Source organism: Sebastes fasciatus, chromosome 3 (genome assembly GCF_043250625.1).
Source record: "Sebastes fasciatus isolate fSebFas1 chromosome 3, fSebFas1.pri, whole genome shotgun sequence".
Classification (NCBI taxonomy): domain Eukaryota; kingdom Metazoa; phylum Chordata; class Actinopteri; order Perciformes; family Sebastidae; genus Sebastes; species Sebastes fasciatus.
In genome coordinates, this window is record NC_133797.1 from 7,645,788 (window position 1) to 7,667,451 (window position 21,664).

General features: G+C 42.9%; 1 protein-coding gene and 1 long non-coding RNA gene across 2 annotated transcripts in view; both read left to right on the forward strand.

Moving 5' to 3' along the window:
• Positions 1-21,664, forward strand: part of maml3 (mastermind-like transcriptional coactivator 3) — a 139,994-nt gene that overhangs the window by 58,407 nt on the left and 59,923 nt on the right. The window contains exons 2-3 of the mRNA XM_074628695.1: positions 12,297-13,025; positions 15,339-16,289. Coding sequence (XP_074484796.1) covers positions 12,297-13,025; positions 15,339-16,289 — 1,680 coding nt within the window. The remainder of the gene's footprint in view (positions 1-12,296; positions 13,026-15,338; positions 16,290-21,664) is intronic.
• LOC141763911 (uncharacterized) overlaps positions 16,303-21,664 on the forward strand; it is a 21,204-nt gene continuing 15,842 nt past the window's right edge. Inside the window, exon 1 of the long non-coding RNA XR_012593194.1 lies at positions 16,303-21,664. This exon is cut by the window's right edge and continues 6,422 nt beyond it. This is a non-coding gene — a long non-coding RNA (uncharacterized LOC141763911).

Consider the following 21,664-nt stretch of genomic DNA (forward strand, 5'->3'; position numbering starts at 1 on the left):
TGCTCAGCCAGGAACCACACACAAACACACACACACGCACACACACACAGTTTCCCCTCTCTCGTCCCCTCATTTTCTCTCTCTCTCTCTCTCTTTGTTGCTTCTCTGCTTGCCCTCTTTCTTACTTACACTTTATCTCGAAAACATAAACACACACACTCAGACAAACACACATGCAGAGATGCACGCACTCAAACGCACAGTCCTTGACTTGGATGATAATTAGTCGTGCATTTAATGCTAATTGTTGGTAAATGTGTCTGACTGCTGCTTAACCTACTGCCTTTTGCTTTCTTTCACTCTTTCTTTCTCTCTCAAACACACACACACACGCACACTAAGGTCTCTGTCATTGAGTCGGGGGGTCGGAGATAGATGGATGGGGAGGGAAAAAGTGATGGTTTTCTGTGGCCGCTAGGTTTTTATGTCAGGTCAGCAGGTTTGAAACTGCTGATGACACACGTACATGTGCACGCTCACACGCTTTCTTTCTTACTGCACACACACACACACACAAATCACATATAATATATATGAGAAAGAGCTGTAATAAACAAAACCACAATAGTGTTTATTCTGTGTGTGTGCGTGTGTGTGTTAGTATTCTTCTCTAACAACTATTTAAATACATTCCTCTGTTTTGCTTTGTCATGGAAAAGTGCATGGATTCTATTTTTATTGAGGCTGTCAATCGATTAAAATACTTAATCGCGATTAATCGCATGATTGTCCATAGTTAATCACGATTAACCACAAATTCATCACACATTTTTTATCTGTTCAAAATGTAGCTTAAAGGGAGATTTGTCACTTATCAACGTAGGAGTGGGCAAATATGCTTGCTTTATGCAAATATATTTATTACTGAAAGTCAATTAACAACACAAAACAATGACAAATATTGTCCAGAAATTGTCCAGCTGTCAGTGTGTCAGTGTGCTGACTTGACTATGACTTGCCCCAAAACTGCATGTGATTATCATAAAGTGGGCATGTCTGTAAAGGGGAGACTCGTAGGTACCTATAGAACCCATTTTCATTCACATATCTTGAGGTCAGAGGTCAAGGGACCCCTTTGAAAATGGCCATACCAGTTTTTCCTCCCCAGAATATAGCGTAAATTTGGCATGACATGGTTGGTACCAATGGATTTATTAGGTTTTCTAGTTTTTAAATGATGAATCTTCACTCTAGCTTTAAAACTGAGCCTGCTTCAACCTTAAAATCGGAAGTTGCGATAAAGAAATTGGTGGCGTTAAACCACAGTCTCATATCGCTTTAACTTTGACAGCCCCAATTTTTGATAAATACAAGTGATAATTTTGACAGCACGGGGAGCCTTAAAGAATTAAATTGCAGAGTTTGCACTACATTTCCAATCTCAGAGCCATGGCATAAGAATACTAGCATGTTGTTGAATATAGTTTTTATTTTATTTTTATTAAAGAACCGTTACTTTTACCTGTCAACGCTCCAACTGCAAAATAAAACTGGATTCATCTGCAGAAATTTAAGATGTTATTGTTTACAAGATTAGAATTTTTGCGTGTGTATTCAAATCAGGGGTGTATAGACCCCCTGTGTACTGGAGGCAGACTGGCAGGCGCTTTATCACACACACACACACACACACACACCATTCTCTGGGATGGCGGCCAAATGGTTCTTTTGTTTGTACCTTCGTCTTGTCACTTGGTGCTTTCTGTCCTTCACTCCCACAGTCTCTTTGTTTTTGTGTTCTGCCCATCTATTGCCCAATGTTCAGGGATGTGGTCAGGAAAACTAAACACGGGGTGTGTTAAAAGGTTAGCATTCAGAAATATAATATTACAATCTTACCATAATCAAAATAATATGAAGGTGTCAGAATGGAGTGCTGCACAAGAAGCACAAAAACAAATGTATTTACCCTCAAGACTGACTTACCTCTTTACTTTGATGTAAGAAGAAGACAGTAGACTCAGGCTAACTGTTTCCTTGTTTCCAGTCTTTTTGCTAAGCTAAACTAACCGGCTGCTGGCTCCAGCTACATATTTACTGTACAGACTTGAGAGTGGTATAGATCTCCTCATCTAACTCTGAGCAAGAAAGCAAATAAAGCTTACCCTAACCTTCAGCAAAGAGTATAGAACAAAGAGACTAAACTCCTGTGTTGTTGTTTTTGCTGCCATTTTGGACTGAAAACGCTTATTATATTTATAATATTATATTGTTCAACACAGTCCATTTTGGTAGAATATGACAATTGAATAGAAATAATTTAGTTTTACTTTTGTATGGCACTTTGTAGGCAGATGTTTTACTGGTGTTCGCCAGTCGCTTTCAGTCAAAAATGGCGGAATTGTGGCTCTGCTGCTGGGCGCCGCAATGGAACGAACAATTGACTTTCACTTCTCGGCAAAATAAGTTTTTTGATGAAACATCAGGTGCTTTTTTGAAAACAGCCGCTGCCGCCATTTTGAATTAAAAATGCCAATTATCATTATGTCCTAAAAGTTGTAAAATGATCTAATAGCCGAATCCAGAGTTATTTTCCTCGGCATAATGAACGTGCATCAGACCCACGGGACTGCGCCGCCCTGCACGCTCATATGACAAATCCAGTTCTGCCAGCTTCCTATTAGCTGTATGCAGCTGTAATAATAGATATATTGGCTGTAATTCATCACTTTATTATCTTATAATACACCCATGGGCTGTATGCTGTAAGCCTGTACGGTGGTGGATGTATTAACATCTCCGGCTATCGGCCAGTAGCTAGGAGAGCTAGTAGCATGACATAAACAGAATCTAATGTAGTTGTAGGCTACTTACTAACACGCAGGGCAAAAGCACAGGATACAACCTCTTATCCATCCATGGTCTGTGGTCTATTGGACGTCCATTTTGAAGGTCCTTGAAATGAAAAAGTTTGAGATTGGCTCTGCTGCTGACGTTGCAATGGAACGACCAATTGACTTTTGCTTCTTATCAATATACGTCCTTCAGTCTGCTCACCACGGTGGCACAGAACTCGTTGGTCTTTCTGGGCTTGGACCAAGTTGCAGACCCTTTATGTCAGGGTCATTCACAGAAAGACTCTTCTGGTGTGTTTCAGTGACTTGCTCAAGGACACTTCAGCAGGATGGGTGCTTGCTGACGTGTGATTAAACCAGTGCCCTTGAGATGAAGAACAGACTCTCTGATACTTCTGCCTGTTTTCCTCCTTGATTTGCGCTCCCAGTTTTCGTCACTGAAATGACTTCAGTATGAATGAAATAAAAAAATAACTATCATTAAATCTATATCTGGTCACATATAGAAAATGCTTCAAGAAATTGTGAGAGATCATAATAAACACTGACTCTGCATTGGCATCTGCTGTTGGTTTCTTTTATAATAAGCCAACCAGTCAGCCATTGAAGTCATCTTGCTGTAGAGAAAATGAGGTTCATGTGATATGTATGTGAAGGATAGGCCTACCATTGGTTCTTTTTCTTTTCGGTGTATGCCTTCTCTATTATGCTGCGTTCACACCAAATCAGGCGTTGCGACGATTAGTGCAGGGTTGTGCGGCGTTGTGAGAGTGTCGTGTGTCACTTAATTCCATTATTTTGGGGTATTTCATTCTGTAGCTTCCCAGTGGTGTTCGTTATGTATTCAAATCCAAACATTAAACATATGTTTGTTTTATTGTCAAAATGCTATTTTCCCAAGCCCTTCTAAAAACCTTTTCCAACGTGACCTGCCCAAACGCACTTCCCACATCCAAATGAATGGGAGGACTGATCTGGTGTGATGCAGCCTTACCCCTCTCCTTGACATCATGTCTGGTGAACTAATCTCTCAAAACAAATAAATTCAATTGGATTTTTCAGGTAACTTTACAACAAGTCTCATCTGTTTTTGCTGCACACCTGCACTTATTTCCTGAACACAGCCTCAGAAACTTGTCAGTTGGCAAGGACGAACTTGTGGTCACATGTGAGAGACCCCACAACTAAACCGCAGCATTTACTGGCAGGTTAGGGTTTAAAATATTGTAGGTGGATACATGCCAGAGCTTTTTCACCATAACCCTCATCAACACCACTCACACACACGTACACCCACTGCGGCACACACATTTACTTATTAAAGACCTGTTTGATTTAATTGACTCATTTCACAGTCTAATGGGCCAGACCAGGAACAAGCACACACACACTCACACAGACACACTCACACACTCACAAGCAAGCAAGGTACATACTGGCCTGCACCGGGAAACCAAATGAAATTTGGACAATTATGACCCATATCTGTGGGTCTGTGCTTCCTGATTATATTCACTCCACATTATTCATCTTTGCAAACAAATGCATGTTGTAATTTGTTTACAAATATGGATAATGATTAATTCTCTTTGACAGACCCATATGTTCTCTTTTGGCGGGGAAATTTGAATCACAGATAATGATAATAATCAGTGGCCACTATTTTCTGTCACTTAAAGGAATAGTTTTGGTGTTTTGAAGTGGGGTTGTATGGGGTACTAATCCATAGTCACTGTATTAGCTACAGTAGATGACGGTCGACACACCCCCAGCTTGGAGAAGCAGACAGGAGTACCAGCACAGGAGCAAAGTAATGTAATTTTGGGATAATTTGTAGTAATGGAATTTGTGGCTAAATTGTTATACAAATAGTCAATGGTCATGTCTATATTGTTAAATCCAGCGGTACTTGTCCAACAGGTCCGGCGAGGACACTAAGGGACGGCATTGCTCCGCTCAACTGGCAGTTCAAGCGGTGGCGTATGCTATCGTGGAATGCACCTGATTGGTCCCTGGTTTTCTGCTTGCCGTTTCAAACAGGAAACAACATAGCGGCCTGCTCTTAAACTTTGTTATTCCGTCCAAACAATCCACCAAAATCTATTTCTGAAAACGTTTTAAGTAAGAAATAGGCAATCTCGTTTCATTTTAGAACTATATCGCCTAGTTTCACAGCTTGGTTCAAGTTTCGTGAGCCAGACGTGTCGCGCTTGACTGGCTCATTTGCATAAAGGACTGTTCCCGCCTTTTCACTTTGAAAGAGCAACGGCCAATGAGGACACTCCAACACTCGGCCGACCAATCGTGTAACTTCATGGCTCAGTCAGTCACTCAGTGACAGACTTTTGCATCTTGTAGGGCTGGCCCTCTGTGGTCCAGCCAAAAAAACTGTAATTCTACCTCGCAGTACACGGGAGTTGCTGGTCTACTGCTGCTTTGGTGAATCCGAACCAGCCAAAGTCACACAATAACACAAACAAACCAAACGATCAAGGCAGCAGTAAACCGGCAACTCCCATGTTCTGCGAGGTAAAATTACTGTTTTTTTCAATGGAGTCTGGTGGCTTTCGCTAGAGCATAGATAACGGCTTCTCCTCCCCGTCTGAAACATAGACTGTATAGCTGTCTCACAGCAAGGTAAAGCAGTGAAAATATTCTAAATATAGCATACACTTAAACTGATATTCATTTTTTTAGGTGTCTAAAATACGGGAGACAATACAGAGAGACACTTACTGTAAACCAGCTCCTGTTTCAATGAAAAGAATGCTTTAAAAAGTGCATATATGCCTGCCATGTTTGTTTTTTGGTTAACTAATTGTTTCTTGTACAGTGGTCATCACCCTGTAGATGCTAAGCGTGTGTTTGTGTGTGTGTGTCACATGGCCATATCATACCCTGTTATTGTCAGGACTGTCCCCTGCCGTCAGTGTAGAGAAAAAGGGAGAGGATATAATGTGGCGGTGAGGGAGAAAGGATGGAAAGAGGGTGGTGAAAAGAAGGGCAGCATATTGTGGATGAAATATCTTGCTTCATTTCCAAAGAAGATGTGATTGCTGTGTGACTTTGCATTAGGTTTACAACACCTGTGATAAATATTAGGAGGAGTACAGTATGTTTTTCTAGCTGTAATCCTATAGACAAAATGTTTCCTCTGTTGACCAGTATCCTCATGTCGAGAGGCATCCACATGTAGTTTGTAACATAAAAGAAAATCCCGGCATCTCGGCATAGACATGTTCTTTAAATGTTGAGACTTTGGTTTGAATTCAATATGATGCTCAACCTTTAAAGAGAGGGAGTAAGTGAGCGAGAGGAGGAGGAGGAGGAAGAAGGAGGATGCAGCGCACAAAGCACCAGAGCAGCAGGTTGCTATAACAACAGCACCTTAGTGGTTCCATCTCCGTCTCTCTCCTCTCCCTCCCTCTCCCTCTCTGATCACCCTCTCATCGTTTGCTCCCCGCTGTCATTTGGCGCGCTATGCCTTTCCATCAAGCCACCTATCTCCTCCTCCCTCCCTCCCTCCCTTCCCTACCTACCTCTTCTCTCCTTCGCCCTCTCTCCTCCTCTTCATCTTCATGTTCTGGTTGCTCCTCCACTCAAAGGAAAAAGACCATCTGCTTGACAAATGAATCCCTTCTTCCTCCTTATGTGTGTGTGTGCGTGTCTCTCTCCCTCTCTTACCTTTGTCTCTCTGTATCTTTGTCACTCTCTCTCTCTCTCTCTTTCTCTGTGTCTGTTGTGGGAGCCGACAGAGGAGCAGTCAGCAGGTGTTTATGTCAAAGAATACAGAGAGAGACGCGGGAGGTGAAACGAGCAGCGCTCTCTTCCTGTCTTTGCTCTTTTGCATCCTCTCGGTCTTTTTTTGGTCCGATGCTCTTTTCCCCGCTAAGCACTCCAGCTTGATTAAACTACTTCTAAATTCTTTGTCTTTGACTCTCGATTATCTTCTCCTTCTCTCGCACACGCAAACACTCGTTTCTCTCAATTCAGCTATTTCATTGCCGCGATTGTCAAATGAATTGTCAGTTCCGTTCGCAGAGCACGTCAGGTACATCAGAGGTGTGATTACTGTAGGTTGCTAATTGCGCTAAATGAAACAAATGATTAATTAACTGCAGTTAATATAAAGTATTTGGTTCTGGCTCACAGTTTTGTCATTCATCCTGTTCCGTCCCTCAGGCTATAGCATGCTGACTGAGACAGTACTGAGCAGACAGACAAAGAACGTATATTGCTAAGAAGTAAAAGTCAATTGATCGTTCCATTGCAACAACCAGCGCCCAGCAGCAGAGCTACGCCTCCGCCATTTTGGACTGAAAGCGACTGCCGGACGCCAGTAAAATGTTCGTCTACAAAGTGCCGTACAAAAGTAAAACTAAATTATTTCTATTCTGTTGTCATAATTTTAATGTCTATACCAAAATGGCCTGTGTTGGACAATACAAATATTAACTATTTACTTACTTACCTATTTATTAAACTTTTTTGCCCGGCCGCTTCCCAGAGGAGCATAAAGTGAACGATGGACATAAATGGAATTTGGAGAAATCCAGCACACATATTTTGAGCGCAATCTCAAACTTTTTCATGTCAAGGACCTCCAAAATGGATGTCCAATAGACCACAGACCATGGATGGATAAGAGGTTGTATCCTGTGCTTTCCCCCTGCGTGTTACTGTCAAAAAGGCACCAGAGTCTCGCCTCATTGCTTCTATACTCTTTGATACAGAACAACAGTCCATCTTCTGCTTTCTGTCCACATGCATTTTTCTATTACTTTGTTTCTCCCTCTATATTCTGGATCTTCTCAAGAAGGTTAAACTGGTAATGATTTTTTATAGGCGGGTGTGTGTGTGCAAAACCTCTGTGTGTGTGTGTTTGTATGTGCGCGTGCGTCTGTGGGAGGGTGCTGTAGTTCACACCACCTGGATAATTATGGGAGTTTTTATAGGTGGGCTTTGAAAGCCGAGTCTGTTATTATCAACATGAGTCACTGGCATTTAGGGAAAGCCTGCAACACACACACACACACACACACACACACACACACATGCATGCACACAACCGAACACGCACACAGGAGATGTGAATTATTTAAACCCATTGATTGCAGGACCACACACACAAGCACACAGTTGATGAAGCCGTGTCGTGACAGTGGAGATGTGTGTTTTCCTGTGTTTTTCTCAGTTGTTCCCCTAATGGTTGCACCAGCATCACAGTTCAAGACACACAAACACACACACACACACACACACACACACAAACACACTGTAGTTTTGGCTGTCAATACTAATGGTGTTTATCATGCCATAAATATAATTAGGCTGACTGTCAGTCATAGTGGAGAACAGAGGGGAAAGCCAACCTGACAGCCCCACCCCACACATACACACACACACACACACACACACACACACACACACACACACACACACACACACACACACACACACACACACACCAAAATAGTAAAAAAAATAGGATGATTTGTGTCTTTTGGTGATGTGGTGTGTGTATGTGTGTGTGTGTGTGTGCGCGTGTCTGCCAGCTTGAGTGGGTCCACCTCAGGGTCAGAATACAATCTGAATATATTTTGTCTGCTGTTCCATCTGAATAACAAAGAGCTAAACGTGCATTTGCACACATGCATGTACCAGTGGTGTCTCCTTTGTGTGTGTGTTTGACTCTTTCACACATGACAGCTGAGAGTGTGGATTTTACAAAATATTTTACTGCTCCCGAGCTCCAAACAGACTGTTTGAAATGTAGATCTGTAGGATATGCTTACTGTATAGCTCGCAAACTGCTCCAGTCAATGTGCATTTGTATGCTTTTGTGCAAATGTATGTATGTGTGTGTAAATTGACTGAGAGGAAGAAGATAGGGAGGAGGTTTCGGTGTAAGAAGGATTCAATCAAATAGTACCAATGAAACCTTTTTTTTTCCAGTATATTACACCATGCATGTTTTCTCAAATTTTTTGATTTACATTACAGTAATTTTTGTTTAGATTATCCGAGATTGTTTTGAAATATTGAACTATTTTATTTAATTTCACTTAGACCAGTGCTTGAAGTGGAAAAAAAATAAGTGTTCAGTACTCTCTTATTCACATGTTGCCGTGTGTATCAGCCGGTATCAGCAATCTGTTGTGACTTATTCCTGTTTATTCATTATTTCTTTAAACATGTTATACTGTGTCAGTCATAATCAGCTGTGGTTTTATTGCTATTATTAGACTTGGGCTATGTATCTTCTATAGTAGGCCTATAATACTCCAATAATATTCACACAGGAACATTATAGGGTAAAGTGTGATGTGTTTGCATATTTACCCATAGTGTTAATACTTAAAGTGCGTTCCTGTGTTATTTGTAGTCGGGTATCATTGAGGTTTTAGGAGCAGTGTCCCAGTCAGGATGTTCCTACATATTATGCAGCAGGATAAAGAGACACATTCTGAATAAAATATACTAGGATATATTGGGTTTGGGTGGTCCTCCCCCAAGATCATTTGAAAGTTTTTGACTTAAAACTGCAATTTTACATCATTTTGGACCATTATTATATAAGTTAAGTGGTTATTTTATTATTTACACATATCACTGCCTTTGTCTGAACATTTAATTCTTCTGGAATCAATTAATTCTTCTGCCCCTAAAAGAGCAGAGTCAGAAAACTTTTAAATAATGATTCATTAATTATATTTGTTCACAAATAAAACAAGTTATGACCAACAGTTCACTAATTATTTTACAAAAAGGACGTCGGCTCGTCCAGATGCTCCCCACAGTTTTTATGTTCATACGGCTTATGAGGCATGGTGCAAATACGGTGGTGCTGCGCCGTTATGAATCTCCATTATGAATTTCCCAGAGAACCTGATATGGAAAAGGCAGAGAAGAGTACCGGCAGCTTGTGAGAAGTTCCGATGTGCAAAAAAAAGTACACCAAGGAGTAAAATGTAGAACTGCCGGTACTGTGTACCGGTGTGTACCGGCCCACTTTGAGCACTGACTTAGACTTTAGACACTTTTGAAAACATTTAAACATTTTCTTGGTCAAATAGTATGAATTAAAATAAAATCAATGTATCTGTAAGTGAGCAGCCTGATCTGCTTTTAAATGCTCTGCTTTGATGGCCCCTGGTCTCTGGCTTTATCCGGGATATTTATAGAACAAAAAGATGAAATAATACTGGAACCATACCATCCATTATTTGTACAATGACGTTTAAGGCAAGCCTGTGCCACTGATATTAACGGAAAGATCATCTTCATTTTGAATGAATGCTAAACCTTGGATTTGGGTCGGAGCGCAAAATTTGCACCCTGGGAACCTTTCGTAAATGAGGTCCCTGCTTCCCATCCGTCATTTTAATAGCATCTACTATTCCTCTGCCAACTTCATTAAGGTTTGAAATTAACAGGAGTGAGGAGTAAAATTGAGATTGAGAGTTTATTAAATTGCACAGAAATTGCACAGAACCCTCCATTTTATGAACTTTCCCCCTTTTTTCATCACAGTTTATTTGTTTAATGCTGCCTCGCTCCGATTTTGTTCTCTCTAATGCCGGTAATGTCTTGTAATGACTAGCCGATGTTTTAAAGAAATAATGTCCCCTTTTATGGAGTTACTTTTGCGTCTTTACTATACAAAAAAAACAGAATGGGTTTGAGAGCAAAATTGCTGACATGCAATCAAAAAAATGTTTTATTGCAAGTCAAATAAATTTGTGATTAAAAATGTATTAATGCAAATCTAAAAGTTTTGTTTGTGAATCCAAAAGTTTTGTTTGCGAATCCAAAAGTTGAACTTGCAATTCTAGAAGCTTTGCTTGCAAATCCAAAAGGTTTTTTGCAAATCCAGAAGTTTTGCTTACTCCAAAGGTTTTGCTTTTGATCTCAAAAGTTTTGCTTGCGAATCCAAAAGTTTAGCTTGCTGTTTCGCTGGATCTCGTGGGCGGGACCTACGCTGAAAGATGTAAGACACGTCACAAGACCGGCCAATAGAGACGTGGATTTGAAAACAAAACCTTTGGATTCGCATTAATACGTTTTTAATCACAATTTTATTTTACTTGCAATAAAACAATTTTTGATTGCAGTGTGGAAAGTTTTGCTCTCAAATACTATTCTGTTAGATTGGATAATAAAGACACCAAAGTAACTGAGTGTAAACGTTGGCACCAGAACAGTTGGCACATGGGGTAACAAATTACAAAATACAGTTTGTTTGCAAGCTTGTTAAAAAGGTGTATTTTTTGTTCAGGTGTGATCTTTCCATACATTTCACCACTCAGTCAGATACACAACTAAGAATTTGCTATCCATTGCAACAACATCTTACTGATGTACCGAGCCTCTAAAGTGCTGCTGTTGTTGTTCAAAACTCCATTGGAGGCGCCTCAGAGGGACAGAGTCAAAACCCTGTCCAAACCGTCCTGACACCACAGATTCACACTGACACAGTTTTTGCCCCAAAGGAGGAGTACATATTCCCCTCTGCCATACTTCATATTCTCAGCCAGGCATTGGTAAAAGTATCATTACAGCATTGAACCGTAATCCCTGTCTCATCAATCGAACAGTTGGCTAACTGTAAAGCTAGCACCCTGCTGATAATTGTGTCAGTTTTCTAGGCCCTGTTTTCATGTCAGCGCTGCAATGTGAGACCGCTGTTTTCAAATGTTCAAACTTGTTAGATCGTTTTTTGAAAAGCACATTTTTCGGTGATGGAAAACACATGCTCGGTGTTGATAAAAGGCCAAAATGGAGAGAATTTTGAATTTCTCGTGTTGGCACGCTCTGACTCCTTTCCCCGTTTTCTGCCCTTTGTCTCACTTCTCTCCTGCTATGTCTGAGTTTCTGTTTGCTGTCCCTCCATACCTCCTCTCCTCTTCAGCCCAGGTCTATGATAGTGATTACCTTAACTGCCAGCCAGCGTTCGTTAGCACCCTGTCGTTATCTCGTCTCTTGCCATGACAGAGGCGGTGAGACTGTTAAGGGTGGTGGACTGTGCGGTGGCAGCCTAAAGTAAGGCTAAGACCATTGGCTGATGCTAATGATGGGGAGAATACTACAGTTGGAACAAGCTATTCTTTTGGTCTTTCCTTCTCTCCTTTAGAAACCCCTCTAGTCCAGCCTGCTCATGGAGAGGGCTGCTCGTCTTCTCATTGCTTCGCCCCGTGAGAAAATGTACACATGCATGCGCTCTCTGTGAGAACTGGTGTGAGCGTTATTTCAGCCAGATTGAATCTTGTACAGAAAGTACCATTCGTCTCGGTGGTATTTGGATTTTCAGCACACCACTTGCATTCTCAAGACAGTTGTTGATATGTGTAGAGGGGAAACAGCCTGTTGCCTTATAGATTCGGTGTGTTGCTTCCATTGTTAGCGCCCTGAAGACCGCAGAAAAGTTTTCATATTGCTAACATGTCCCATCTCTGGTGCTCCTCCAGCCCTAATCCATTTTCTTTTTCCTCTTTGTTCCAGCTCCAGGAGACTGTAAAGAGGAAACTGGACAGTGCACGATCGCCCCTCAATGGAGAACAGAACGGCATCTGTGATGGAGGCAGCTACTCGCCGACTACCAAACGGGTACGGAAGGATGGCTCCGGTGGTTTGGACTCGCTAACGGGTCTCCCTAACAACAACAATAACAACAATGTACCACCCATCTCGCCACTGCATCACCAAATGGACATTAAGCCCTTACTTGGCGGGCCCAACACTTCCACCGGAAACAACACTACAAACAGCAATGGTAACCACGTAGGCCAGGCGTCAGATGAGCTGGGAAAGAACGGTGGCAACCATCTTCCGGACATGAAGCTGAACGGCTCGCTGGACCTAGAGGACAGCTTCGGCCTCCTCAAGGACCTGAAGCAGGAGCCGCTGGACGATGGGGGTGGGATGGAGTCCTCCGATCCCCAGTCTCTGTCCAATCAGAACAAACTGTTCTCTGACATCAACCTCAATGACCAAGAGTGGCAGGAGCTGATCGATGAGCTGGCCAACACTGTGCCAGAGGACGATATGCACGACCTCTTCAATGAGGACTTTGAGGACAAGAAAGAGGCAGAGTTTGGCAGGCCGGCAAACAATCAGACACCGGGCCCACAAGAAGCAGCTGGGAACACGACGGCACCGCCGGCAGCAGCCCTGCCTCCTCCTCCTCAGCCTCCACAGGGAGGCCCGCAGGTTCCCATGGGCTCTCCACAGGTCAGTAATAAGAGGGTCAACAAGATGGCCAATGGCAGGAGTACTTAACCCCTATCTCTGCCCCAAGTTGTGACCAGCTTAGGTGATTCAGCCATATAGTGACATTTGTCTGGATGTTTTCTCTAAAGGTAGAAGTATAGTACATTTGTAACGTGCAGCTCACTTGGAGTACCAATTTATATGCCTATTTGCTATTAGTTGTAACAGACACAATAGATCGACTTGTCCTAACAGCAACAATTTATAAACCATGCATAACCTGTATGCACGGTACAAATTACACTTCATGATCCATTCCTGATGCAAGGATTTCAGTAGAGGTGGGAAAAAATTGATTCACACATATGCCAGAATTGATATATTTGCTTCATTTGAGTCTATGCAGAAGTAGAAGGAAGTTACCGCTTTTATTGTTGTAGTCTGAGTAACGTGACGTCATATCCGTTCCGCATCCGTCAACCAAAACAAACGGCAGCGAGCCGAATCGATAACGTAGAAAATGTTGGACGGCAGGGTCTGCGTGGATACGACCTGCACCCTCACATTTTAAATCCAAAGTGGTAAACACTACACATCCAGTAAAGTATGGAAACACTTTGGGTTTCACACATTGCCAGGAAAAGCAGAGCTAAGACTTCATGGCTAAAGCTGCATGCTAACTCTGTCATGGTCAGGAAACGTTATCGTATTGCGGTAACGTGCGGTCGAGCCTGCCGTCGCTCTCATCTCCGTGGTCAAATCGGCCGACGCTATAACTGTAGAGCACCCATATACTGACATTCATGTATGTATGCATTCAAACGTCCAGTTTTGAAAATAAGGTGTTAACAAAGAGAATTGTATATACAAAATACATATATGGAAATATGATTGATTGGATTATATTCACCAGAAGTATAAAACATTACATGTCCGTTATTAAGTTAAAAAAAAAAAGAAAATACCACTAATTTATGAGGGAAATGTCTTTATTCTTTGATTTTTGGGTTGCTGGAAAAAATGTAATAATTAATGCCTGACAATGACTGATATATTTAACTTCAGGAAATCTCTGACTACATACATTATGAAAATCAAACATTTTTACTGTATTAATTTAAATATTTTCCAAAGTAAAAGCCCCGAGAAGTGTATGATTCAACCATGGTCTAGTATTAAAAAAGTTAACAAAAATCATATCTAATCGCATTACTTGTAGAATCGCAATACTTCAATATCGCAATAAATATCGATTCAGCAGCCATGTATCGTGATAGTATCGAATCAGGAGGTAGGTGTATCGTCCCAGCCCTAGATTTCAAGTAACAAGCAGACACTGAAAGGTTTTTATCATTTCTGATTTCCTTATCATATTTGCTTTTCGAACCCCTTTCTTCAGGAATCAGATCATTTGAACTGGTTTTAAACAGAAACTGATTCTTGATTCCGATTCGTAGTAACATATTCACACAGATGTGTCCTTAAGTTTTATAAGATAGCTGTGAGGGATTTTGGTCTGAGACAGGTGGCTTCCAGCAAGACTAAAAGAAAAATCTCTCAAGTTATGAACAGATTTTCGTGGACATTGCAAGGGCTCAGCAATACATTTCTGTAATGGGGAATGGTCTTTTTATTCTAAATGGAAACTCAAATTGATGCTTTTGTGAACCAATATCACAAGTTCCTAAATAGTCTCACTAAGATAGCGGCTACAGGAGGTGATTAGCTTACTTTAGCATTACGTTTGGAACCCCTTAGAAAGCTTGCATGGCACTCTCCAAAGTTCAAAAATACACATGCCAACATGTAAAGCTGTCTGCTTAAACAAATGAGATACAACTTGCTAATACGTTCACAAAGAGAAATGTAAAAGAAACAAGTTGTGAGATAAGGGAGAGTTTCGTGTTGTGACTATTTCTTGACGAACAACAATTCATCCATCCATCGAGTGCTTTTGGGCGGTGTCTCCTATTGTGTCGCTGGTTTCCATAAATGTGCCGGTGAGCACAGGCTTTAGTGTATCTGCACAGGCAAGATGGTACCTAAACCTTCTGACAACAAGACTCTGAGAAGTAACTCCCCCTAAAACCCACAAACTTTACTTTGCTCTTCGTGTACACATTAAACAAAGAGATAATGTGTTAATTAGAAAGCTTCAGAGGTGTTGATGGGCATATTTTTGAACTTTGGAGAGTAGGAGAGAGCCAGGCGAGCTGTTTCCAGTCTCTATTCTAAGCTAATTGCCTCCCGGCGTTGTGATGAACCATTCGTTTAACAGTTAATCGTACACGAGTCTCATGGGATCTTTTTGTGTGTTTGGACTCCTCTCCTCAGGTCCGACCGTCTTCGTCAGGCCCTCAGTTTGCCACCACTGCCAATGGAACGCCTCCTCAGCAACCTTTGCAGCAGTCGCCGGCCGTCGCCATGGCATCAGGTTCCCCGTTGCACAACTGCGTGGCTCGCTCCCCTCAGACCCCGACCCAGGCTCAGACACAAGCAGTATCTAGGCCCGGGAATGGATACATGATCAACCCAGGCCCGGGGGTCAGTCAGGCGGGCACAGGACCCGGAGCGGTTGGGGTACCCCCCGGAGGTCAGCCTGTAGGGCCAGTGACACCGGAACTTTCTCCAGCCGAGCAGCTAAAAGCAATGGCTCAGCAACGTGCTAAACTGCTGCAGCAGAAGCAGCAGCAGCAGCAGCAGCAAGCAGCTAACTGGTCCCCGGCGGGCGCTCCAACCAGTCCCTATAACTCTGGTCCCTTTAACCAAGACAAACCCAACAGCCCCATGATGTACCCACCGCAAGCCTTTAACGCTCCACAGGGCCCTCTAGTGGCTGGGATGGCCCCCAACAATGGGCCCAAAGCCCCCATGAACAACTACCTCCCTCACAACCACATGGGCATGATGGGCCAGCAGCAGCCAAACAGCATCAACCAGAACACCCTGTCCAAACAACAGCAGCAACAGCAGCAGCAAACGGCAGCCATGTTGTCCTATAACAATACCAAACCGCTGAGTCACTTCAGCGGCAGCGGGGTCGATCACCTAGGCCAGAGGATGACTCCTCCCATGGGAGGGAACGGTCAGGTCAAGAACCCCATGATGCCTCCCTACATGGGCGGTGGGGGAGGCGGCGGCCAGGGCGTGGGGCCAGGCCAGACCCAGGGGCCGATCCCGGGACAGACGGCCCACCTGAGTGAGGAGCAGAAGAGGATGTTGCTGATGAAACAGAAAGTGTTGAACCAGAACATGCCCTACAGCACCATGCAGCCTCATGGACAGGTAAGGGAACTCTCCATTACTAGTTCTGGCTGGACCACAGAGGGCCAGCCCTACAAACGCTTAAATCTGTCACTGAGTGAGTGAGTGAGTGAGTGAGTGATGAAGTTAAGTGATTGGCCAGCCGAGGGATGGAGTGTCCTCATTGGCTGTTGCTCCTTCAAAATGAAAAGTTGGAAACAGTCCTTTATGCAAATGAGCCCGTCCAGTGCGACGTGTCCCGCTCACCAAAATTGGACCAAGCTGTCAAACTAGGCAATCTAGTTCTAAAATGATTCAGCATCGGCATAGCCTGTTTCTCACAAGTAGATTTTGGTGGATTATTTAGACGGAATATCTAAGAAAGTTTATGAGTTGTGTTTGAAACTGCGAGCAGAAAACCAGGGACCAATCAGGTGCATTCAACGATAGGTTACAGCGGACCTGGTGGACATGTACTGCTGGATTTAACATTATAGACATGACCGCTGACTATTTGTATAACAATTTGGCCACAAATTCACAGACTGACCGTACACGGCCCAGCCATATCCTCGGTTTTGACCGAGTCTTGTTAATTACTGTTTGTATCGGTGCAGTTCAAATGTAGTCAATCCTGGTTGCTTCTGCGTTGGTCCAGGAGGAAGGTTTTCCTTCAACTGTCATAAGATTGTAGCTTGAGCTCTGACATTCTTCAGATGAAAACAGAGAGCGGTTACTCCGGAGATGAGTGTCACCTTAAAGGTTGGTGGTGTTATTGAACACTCAACCCATGACCTTGGGAGGAGAACTGAAACACCCAACAGTTTTCGCTTGTCAATCCTTGTAATGCTGGCTGTCCACTGGAGGTTTTCTATAAAAATATACAGGTAACTTGGACGCCATTTTTTACACACAGAATGCCCGATGGCAAGGAAACAAAATTACAAGCTTATTAAACAGTTGACTGGGGCAGATTTTGGAAAAAATGGATTGCTGTTTTACAAAACCTTCCAGAGGTGCAGCCAGAGAAGGTAAAATGGCGGTAGTTTCCCCAGCAACAAGCCAGAGCTGGGAATAGGCATAGGAAAATGGCCTGTCGACAGTGTATTGATGCCTCTGCAACACTAGCAACACTGATAGCCTCCCCCCCCCACCACTCCTCCTCCCCCAGACACACAAGCGCATGCACTCACACACCACGCCAAACACCAACGCTAAACGGCTCCTTAGCTCATATCCCCAATCTGTCACAGCTGACTGATGGCTGAGATTGGACCACTAAGCCAAGCTAGCTGCTGTCATTACCAAAAGCCCACCTCAGGCAGTTTGTTTCCCGAGCACAGCGACAGCCGCGGCACACTGTGAACGCTCCGGTGGTTCGGCCAGGTGTCAGGTGTCCTTAATAATCCACCGGACGGAGGACGTTAAGGAAGTGTGGGTAGACTGTACCTTAACAAATAAACACCTACACAAGTGAACCATCACACTGGTATGGTTGTTCTCATTATCTCAGGGCCGTTGTGTTATCGTCAGTAGAAAGTGTGTGTGCTTGTTGATGATTCACTTGTCAATGTTGTCTCCTTTTCCCTTTATCTCTCTGTCTCTCTCACTCTGCCTCCCTTGTGTTCATGATATGGCTACAGTCAGTCACCTCCTCTTCCTCCTCCTCCTCCCTTCTGGTGATCTCTGCGTCTCCTGTCCTGCTCCTCCTCCCTCCTCCTCCACCTCTTTCTCCCCCCTTGCCAGAGACACTCAGCACCAATAAAGGAGCAGATTTATTAATATGGGGCCTTTGTGGCTGCTGCCTGAAGGGCTGTGTGTGTTTGTGTGCGTAAGTGAGTTGAGTGCGAGCCTGCGCACATGTATGTTTGTGTGTGTTTCATAGATTTGGGGAGGTGGGGGACAGGGGGGGGGCTGGTGGAGAGATTTATTTGAGTGAGCAGAGGAGAATTGGAGACCGGGAAGAGAGAGGAGAGGGGATGTGCAGAAAAGAAAAAGAACGACTTAAAGGAGAAAGGCAAATGCAGAGAGAGAGAGATTTATTGTAGAGTGAGGATGGAGCATATTAAAAAGAAAGTCAAGGGCCTGGAAAGAGAGAAGTAAGCAATGCAGAATGGAGTGTCTGAAATGCAAAATATCCGCGGTTATACATGCATCCAGCTCCATTGTAATGACATTTATAAGGGTGGAAGTGGGTGCAGATGAGCTTTATTAGAGCAGTATTTACAGGATGTGGACAACAAGTGGTAAAGGGGGGAAATCCACCGATTTCACACCTCGCTATCAGTCTCCTAGGGAAGTATCACTTACGTCTCGTTTCCAGACAGTTCCGTTTTGTGTCCGGAAATACGGATTACGCCCCCTGGTGTTCAACGATATGAAATGCATGTCATTACGGAAGGATAGAAATGCCTCTGCAGATATGGGAGAGAAGTTAATTTTGTCTGTTTTTTTGCAGCCCAGTCTAGATGTATCACATTCAGGGTCTGAAATTAGCATCTGCCAAATTCGGGTAAATTGTTGGCAACGGCGGGAAAAATATTTAGGCGATTCGCAACTTTGGCGGACAGTGAAAACGCTAGGGATGGAAATCGAGAATCGTCTCCTATATTGTTCGGTTCCCTAAAATAGCATGCCTCCGTGACTATCAATTCCGAGAGTCACGACAAAGGACAATAACAAACAGTAGAGTGTACACGACCCTTCCACCAGCAAAAAATAGGCGTAATAAGTGTAATTTCAACACTGGAATTTACCATGCATATAATGTTTTGTGTAAAATATATTGAATATTGAATGACATCAGATCTAAAATGTTATTCCTTCATTTAGCGCATAGATTTCAAAAGTGGCAGATAAAATATTTGCGTGGCAGACAAAACAAATACAGTGAAAAAAGGGAATATCAGGCATATTTAGCTAACATTGGTAGCATGCTAGCTGTGTATAGCGTGTATGCATAACCGTTTAATTGGCTAAATATGACGTCAAACTATTCGCTTGGAAAAAAAATTATAAAAAGAGCTGTATTACATTCATCAATCAGTTATTAATTTGCTAATTCCACAGTTAAAGCATAGCATAGAATGCTAACTTCCTGTAGCACACAGTGCATACAGTCTGTCCATAATCTGCCGCAAAAGTTCAAATTTGTCAACGCACTCGAGGCAAATTATGGACCAGAAATAGAAACAAAAAACTGAAGTCTTTTCAAACGCAACGGAGATCATGGAGGTTCCCACAGGAATGAATGAACTTCTGGTTAAGCATGCGTACACAGAGCTAATGCTAATGCTAATGCATAATGTCATCTGCAACTCTGGAAGGGCTTTGCCAAGTCTGAAAAAATAATCTGGGCTTGGAAACTACAAAATCTTTAAATCTGCGTTACTAACTGGGAGTGTTAAGCTTGAAAGGCGCTATCAGATTGCAATATGGGAAGTGTAGGATCCAGTGTTTGTGGAGTTCGACCTACACTAAGGAGTAGAAGTCAGGATATCTCAGTTTATACTGCATTACTATTGGCGATATATTTTTTTAAATCTGTCTCTCATGAATCCCCCAAATTTATTACAGTGCAATACAAAATCTCTTGTGTACTCTTGTGAATGAATGCTTAATGGAAAAGGATTGTAACACTGAAGTAACTTAATTACAAGCACTGCTACAGAGGTAGGTCATATTAAACTGAATGCAATTGGCAATATTTGTCAGCCTTAAAATAGTTCTTGGCAATCAGCTCGTTAATATTAGAGTTTTCAAACCATCTGTGCCCAAATTGTAGGCGCATTGGACTAAAAGCTGCGAAATTCTTCAGCATGTCATGGTGAGAAATCTTGAAAATAATGACAACATATGCCACAAACAAGGAGGTGCTACAGTTTCAAGCTGAAATGAAGAGTAATGCTCTTGTTTTCCCCACATTGGATCTTTAATCACTTGGTTCAGAATGAGATATTAAACAGACATGCCCTTCAAAGAAAAGATGGATAGCAAGCAGTGTTTATTATAATGATTGCTTTTAGATGTATTCAACAGTGTTCCCCCTGCAAAGCTAGCATAGTTCTCTGTATCATTAGAATGTAATTGTGTCTTATGCCGACCTTACACCAAATGACTTTTCAAGCGATTTCACTGTCGCAGACATATTTCCAATGTCGGAATAAAATCACGTTATGACCAAAAGAACTAGATCGCGGGTACAAGCGTTCGAAATGGGTCTTCTCAGGAGGGTGGCTGGCGTCACAATAGGGTGAGAAGCTCAGTCATCCGTGAGGGACTCGGAGTAGAGGCGCTACTCCTTCACGTTGAAAGGAGCCAGCTGAGGTGGTTCGGGCATCTAGTAAGGATGCCCCCTGGGCGCCTCCTTAGGGAGGTGTTCCAGGCACGACCAGCTGGGAGGAGGCCAAGGGGGAAGACCAAGGACTCGGTGGAGAGATTATATCCTCACTGGCCTGGGAACGCCTCGGGATCCCCCAGTCAGAGCTGGTAAATGTGGCCCGGGAAAGGGAAGTTTGGGGTCCCCTGCTGGGGCTGTTGCCCCCGAGACCCGACCCCAGAAAAGCGGTTGAAGACGAGAGAGAGGGAATAAAATCACGAGAGTTTTGCTAGGCTTGCAGCGCGCTCTTGTGATTGATCTTGATCGTTTAGTGTAAAGTGATCATAAAACTCAGTCCAAGCTGTCTTAAGTCAGTCTTTTTCTCGTCCTGACGTTCCGATAAAATCAAACAAGTTTAATATTTCGTAAGTCGAGCGAAATGCCCGTTGACGTGCAGAAGGAAGGAATTTCTCTGTAGAATAATTAATCAAAACAACATGTTTGACGTGCACATCAGCACGGAGGGTTCAGCGGATCTGTTCAGCGTGTCCATGCGTAATTGTGGCTTAACAGCACGCAACATCACTCTCTATTGCAGCGGTTGTTTGCTATTAGCCTACAAGCTAACCGTAGCATTTCAGATGAAGATTAGCTAACGTTAGCTTGCAAGTAGCCCCATTCGGGACAGTGGTTAGCTAGCTAGCTGTTTTCTGTCCAATTCTTTCTCAACAGTTTTTCTTCTTGTAAATTTCCACCAGGAGCAGGATGTGACATCATCTCAGAAGGAATCTAGTTGTAGTCTTGTAAACAGCGACCCTGTATGATCTCCAGTCTGTGCAAAATCTTATAGTCTGTGATTGAAAACTCTGACTTTAGACACATTGACTTTAGATGTGAGAGGGTGTCAGTCTTTTCAAAGTCTTTTCAAAGTCTCCTTGTGTATGGTAGACATTAAAAGGTTTTATGTGTGTGTATGTATTGTTGTGGAGTAATTTGTGCTGATGTTGATATCCCCTGAGACACCCTTGGTAATGTTGGTATTTGTTTGTGTTCGGGTGAAGTGATGCTAGCTGGGTTTGATTCAGATTTCTTTGTCTGC